At 53.1% G+C, this 6,000-nt stretch overlaps 1 protein-coding gene across 1 annotated transcript in view; it reads left to right on the top strand.

Moving 5' to 3' along the window:
• The first annotated feature begins 3,760 nt into the window (after nucleotides 1-3,760).
• The window catches only part of CHST7 (carbohydrate sulfotransferase 7), a 30,965-nt gene continuing 28,725 nt past the window's right edge, over nucleotides 3,761-6,000 (top strand). The window contains exon 1 of the mRNA XM_060137522.1: nucleotides 3,761-5,540. Within this exon, the coding sequence (XP_059993505.1) occupies nucleotides 4,046-5,509 (1,464 nt within the window). The 5' untranslated portion in view covers nucleotides 3,761-4,045 and the 3' untranslated portion in view covers nucleotides 5,510-5,540. The remainder of the gene's footprint in view (nucleotides 5,541-6,000) is intronic.

Below are 6,000 nucleotides of genomic sequence, written 5' to 3'. Positions count from 1 at the left end.
AGGCCAGACACCATAAAACTCTTGGAGGAAAACATGGGCAGAACACTCTATGACATAAACCACAGGAAGATCCTCTTTGACCCACCTCCTAGAGAAATGGAAATAAAAACAAAATAAACAAATGGGACCTAATGAAACTTAAAAACTTTTGCACAGCAAAGGAAACCATAAACAAGATGAAAAGATAACCCTCAGAATGGGAGAAAATATTTGCAAATGAAGCAACTCACAAAGGATTAATCTCCAAAATTTACAAGCAGCTCATGCAGCTCAAAATGCAAAAAACAAACAACCCAATCCAAAAATGGGCAGAATACCCAAAGAAACATTTCTCCAAAGAAGATATACAGACTGCCAACAAACATGAAAGGATGCTCAACATCACTAATCATCAGAGAAATGCAAATCAAAACTACAATGCAATACCATCTCACACCGGTCAGAATGGCCAGCATCAAAAAATCTAGAATCAATAAATGCTGGAGAGGGTGTGGAGAAAAGGGAACACTCTTGCACTGCTGGTGGGAATGTGAATTGGTTCAGCCACTATGGAGAACAGTATGGAGGTTCCTTAAAAAACTACAAATAGAACTACCATATGACCCAGCAATCCCACTACTGGGCGTATACCCTGAGAAAACCAAAATTCAAAAAGAATCATGTACCAAAATGTTCACTGCAGCTCTATTTACAATAGCCAGGACATGGAAGCAACCTAAGTGTCCATCAACAGATGAATGGATAAAGAAGATCTATACAGATATATACAGATATATATATCTTTATATATAAAGATATATACAATGGAATATTACTCAGCCATAAAAAGAAACGAAATTGAGTTATTTGTAGTGAGGTGGATGGACCTAGAGTCTGTCATACAGAGTGAAGTAAGTCAGAAAGAGGAAAACAAATACCGTATGCTAACACATATATATGGAAACTAAAAAAAAAAAAAAGGTCATGAAGAACCTAGGGTCAAGATGGGAATAAAGACTCAGACTTAGTAGAGAATGGACTTGAGGATATGGGGAGGGGGAAAGGAAAGCTGGGACGAAGTGAGAGAGTGGCATGGACATATATACACTACCAAATGTAAAATAGATAGCTAGTGGGAAGCAGCCGCATAGCACAGGGAGATCAGCTCGGTGCTTTGTGACCACCTAGAGCGGTGGGATAGGGAGGGTGGGAGGGAGACGCAAGAGGGAGGGGATATGGGGATATATGTATACGTATAGCTGATTCACTTTGTTACACAGCAGAAACTAACACAGCATTGTAAAGCAATTATACTCCAATAAAAACGTTAAAAAAAAACCCCCACAAAACTAAAAATAGAACTACTGTACAACCCATCAATCCCCCTACTGGGCATACACCCTGAGAAAACCATAATTCAAAAAGAGTCATGTACAACAATGTTCACTGCAGTCTATTTACAATAGCCAGGACATGGAAGCAACCTAAGTGTCCATCGACAGATGAATTGCTGAAGATGATGTGGCACATATAAACAATGGAATATTACTCAGCCATAAAAGGAAACAAAATTGAGTTATTTGTAGTGAGGTGGATAGACCTAGAGATTGTCATACAGAGTGAAGTAAGTCAGAAAGAGAAAAATAAATACCGTATGCTAACACATATATATGGAATGTAAAAAAAAAAAGTTTGAAGAACCTAGGGGCAGGACTGGAATAAAGACGCAGACATAGAGAATGGACTCGAGGACACGGGGATGGGGCAGGGCAAGCTGGGACGAAGTGAGAGAGTGGCATGGACATATATACACTACCAAATATAAAATAGGTAGCTAGTGGGAAGCAGCCGCGTAGCACAGGGAGATCAGCTCAGTGCTTTGTGACCACCTAGAGGGGTGGGATAGGGAGGGTAGGAGGGAGATGCAAGAGGGAGGAGATATGGGGATATATGTATATGTATAGCTGATTCACTTTGTTATAAAGCAGAAACTAACACACCATTGTAAAGCAATTATATTCTAAAAAAGGTGTTAAGAAAAATATAATGGTCTGGGGGCTTCCCTGGTGGCGCAGTGGTTAAGAATCTGCCTGCCAGTGCAGGAGACACGGGTTCAATCCCTGGTCCAGGAAATCCCCCATGCCGCAGAGCAACTAAGCCCATGTGCCACAACTACTGAGCCTGCACTCTAAAGCCTGGGAGCCACAACTACTGAAGCCTGTGCACCCTAGAGCCCACGTGCCACAACTACTGAGCACACGTGCCACAACTACTGAAGCCCACACTCTCTAGGGCCCATGTGCTGCAAGTACTGAGCTGCACGCTGCAACTACTGAAGCCCGCACACCTAGAGCCGCCCTCCGCAGCAAAAGAAGCCACCACAATAAGCCTGTGCACCACAGCGAAGAGTAGCCCCTGCTCGCTGCAATTAGAGAAAAGCCCGTGCACAGCAACGAAAACCCAACGCAGCCAAAAAAATTAGTTGATTAATAAAATAAAAGTAATGGTCTGGGGTCTCTTAGCTGAATATGAAAAATTGAGAAGTAAGTGGGGGTAGTGGTCAATGAGGTTGGAAAATAGGGAGGATTTGAACCAGTGGCTGAAAGGAGAGGGAACTGTGGACAAAAAGCAGGATGCCTGAGCTAGTGATTTCAGAGGTGGAGTCGTTGCTGTGATGAAAAAGACTAGAGGAGAAGATCTTCGGAGATATTTCCACTTTTCCAGTTTGAACACCTTCCCCTGGTGGAGATGAGTACATTTGCTTTCTATCGTCATTAACCTTACAACACCTTCCCCAAGGGGGTGTTCATTATCCTCCCGAAACAGAGCAAAAATTAGCGTTTTTAGTTCTCTTGGATTTCAGGCACTCTGAGCTGCCTCTTGGACTTCCTGTCACTTTTTCATCCATCCTTGAGTACATGTTCCTCCTTATGGGTCCTTTTATTTTTTTTAACTTTTTATTTTATATTGGAGTATAGCCGATTAACTATGTTGTGATAGTTTCAGGTGCACAGCAGAGGGACTCAGCCATACATACACATGTATCCATTCTCCTTATGGGTCCTTGTAAACACTGAGCTCCTGAGAAATTCCACCATCCTACCACTCTGATTCTGTAAATGTCTTTTGCTCATGTGTGTCATAATAGGCTAGGTTATTCTGTGCTAACAAAGGACCCCAAAATCTCAGGCTGGAAGGTATGGAGGCACTAAAACTTATCCGCATTTTACAAATGAGTAAACTGATCTTCAGGGTGTCTGTAAAACGTGCATGGCCCTCAGCGGGCAAAACCCTAGGAAGACAACACTTATATTTCCGCAAAGGCTACACCTAAACAATTAAATGCTCTGAGTGAACGCAGTTGTGCTTCCAATTCCTCTGGACCACGATGCACTATGCAATCTGCGTCTTTATGCTAGTGGAGAAGTGCTCCCATCCAGAACTCAGTAACACCCACCCCGGGGCTGACGGGGGCACTGGATGTAGATAGTGACCAGGGGCCCCATTCTAAATAGTGTGGAGGCGAGTCTGCTTACGACAGAGATGGCCAAACAGGGGACATAAAACAGGAGAGACAGTGGAGTTCTCCGGGTGGGGTCCACGTTCTGTCACTGGGTACATTCTGTACACACGAGCCCCTCCCTTGCCTGCACTCAATTCATGAAGACTTGACTTCATCACAGAGGGGTTGGGGAAAGGTGGGGTCTGGCTCCGTGCGCCCCAGCCGGCGTCCCCCGCCCCGCGGCAACCCCTCCCAGATCAGGCAGAGCCCTGGACGAACCCCAGCGGGTAGAGAGGCGGGGAGAAGCTGCGGGGTGGAAGGCGGGGCGGGCCGCTGCCTAGCCGGCCAATAGGCGACTCTCCGGCGCGGAGCCTGGAGAGGGCAGGGGATTCGCCACTAGCACCACCGCCTCCAGAGTTTCCCTTGTGGATGCACAGCCCCAGTGACTCCGCTCCTCCCGGCGCAGAGGGGCTCCAAGAGGCCGGAGGAGCGCACTCGGGACGGGATTTCCGAGGAAAGGGAGAGGAAGGGCGCCCCACCCGCTCTGGAGGGGTTCAGTGAACGATGAAGGGCCGGCGGCGGCGGCGGCGCCGAGAGTACTGCAAGTTCGCGCTGCTGTTGGTGCTGTACACGCTGGTGCTGCTGCTCGTCCCCTCTGTCCTGGACGGCGGCCGCGACGGGGACAAGGGCGCTGGGCACTGCCCGGGCCTGCAGCGCAGCCTGGGAGTGTGGAGCCTGGAGGCGGCGGCGGCGGGCGAGCGCGAGCAGGGCGCCGAGGAGCGGCCCGCCGCGGAGGAGGACGCGGGCCGGTACCCCAGGTCCCGGGGCAACCTCAACGGCGCCGTCGGGGAGGCGGCGTCTCGCGAAAAGCAACACATCTATGTGCACGCCACCTGGCGCACGGGCTCGTCGTTCCTGGGCGAGCTCTTTAACCAGCACCCGGACGTTTTCTACTTGTATGAGCCCATGTGGCATCTGTGGCAGGCGCTGTATCCGGGAGACGCCGAGAGCCTGCAGGGCGCGCTGCGCGACATGCTGCGCTCGCTCTTCCGCTGCGACTTCTCGGTGCTGCAGCTGTACGCGCCGCCGGGGGATTCCGCCGCGCGCGCCCCGGACGCGGCCAATCTCACCACGGCCGCCCTCTTTCGCTGGCGGACCAACAAGGTCATCTGCTCGCCGCCGCTGTGCCCCGGCGCGCCCCGGGCCCGCGCCGAGGTCGGCCTCGTTGAGGACGCCGCCTGCGAGCGCAGCTGCCCACCCGTGGCTCTCCGCGCCCTGGAGGCCGAGTGCCGCAAGTATCCGGTGGTGGTCATCAAGGACGTGCGCCTCCTCGACCTGGGCGTGCTGGTGCCCCTGCTGCGCGACCCCGGCCTCAACCTGAAGGTGGTGCAGCTTTTCCGCGACCCGCGGGCCGTGCACAACTCGCGCCTCAAGTCTCGGCAGGGGCTGCTGCGCGAGAGCATCCAAGTGCTGCGCACCCGCCAGAGGGGCGACCGCTTCCACCGCGTGCTGCTGGCGCACGGCATGGGAGCTCGACCCGGGGGCCCGTCCCGCGCACTGCCCGCCGCCCCGCGCGCCGACTTCTTCCTGACCGGCGCGCTCGAGGTGATCTGCGAAGCCTGGTTGCGCGACCTGCTGTTCGCGCGCGGCGCGCCAGCCTGGCTACGGCGCCGCTACCTGAGGCTGCGCTACGAGGACCTGGTGCGGCAGCCGCGCGCCCAGCTGCGTCGCCTGCAGCGCTTCGCCGGGCTGCGCGCGCTCGCCGCGCTCGACGCCTTCGCGCTCAACATGACGCGCGGCGCGGCCTACGGCGCGGACCGGCCCTTCCACCTGTCGGCGCGCGATGCCCGCGAGGCCGTGCACGCCTGGCGCGAGCGCCTGAGCCGAGAGCAGGTGCGCCAGGTGGAGGCCGCATGCGCCCCAGCCATGCGCCTGCTGGCTTACCCTCGCAGCTGGGAAGACGGCAACGCCGAGCCGGCCGAGGACGAGGAGACGCCGCCGGAGACGGGGGCCGAAGGCGCCACGTAGCCCCGCTCCCGCGCGCCCGGGACGGATCCGGGTAAGGTGGCCCCCGGCAGGGTAGGGTCAGGAAAGGGTCTTGGGGAACTTGGATCAGCCTTCAGGGGGAGGGGAGGGATGCCGTCTCAGATTGATCTCACCTGATGAAAATAGATCCGAGCAGTAGGGGAAGTCCAGCTGGGAGCATTTGGGAGAGTCATTGGGATCTCTAGCATAGCCCCCTGCCTTCTCAGAGGAAGACCCAGAGAAGCGAGAGGTTAATTATGGCTAAGGCGGAACGCAGGTCTCCACACTACCAGTTTCCCCTATGAAGTAAAAGGTAGGATCGTCTGTGGAGAATGAGGAATGGGGGAAGGAGAGGGAAGAGGGATATCACGGGTCTGAGCAGAGTAGAGAAGGTTTGAAAGTCACAATGAAACTTGAGACTGGGAATTGACATGAAAAGTACAGGATTTCGGGGACCATATGAGGTCCATGATTATGACTTTATCTTGATGCCA

The sequence above is a fragment of the Lagenorhynchus albirostris genome, chromosome X (genome assembly GCF_949774975.1).
Source record: "Lagenorhynchus albirostris chromosome X, mLagAlb1.1, whole genome shotgun sequence".
Taxonomy (NCBI): domain Eukaryota; kingdom Metazoa; phylum Chordata; class Mammalia; order Artiodactyla; family Delphinidae; genus Lagenorhynchus; species Lagenorhynchus albirostris.
Note: the sequence above shows the minus strand (reverse complement) of the source record. Positions and strands in the feature narration are given on the sequence as shown.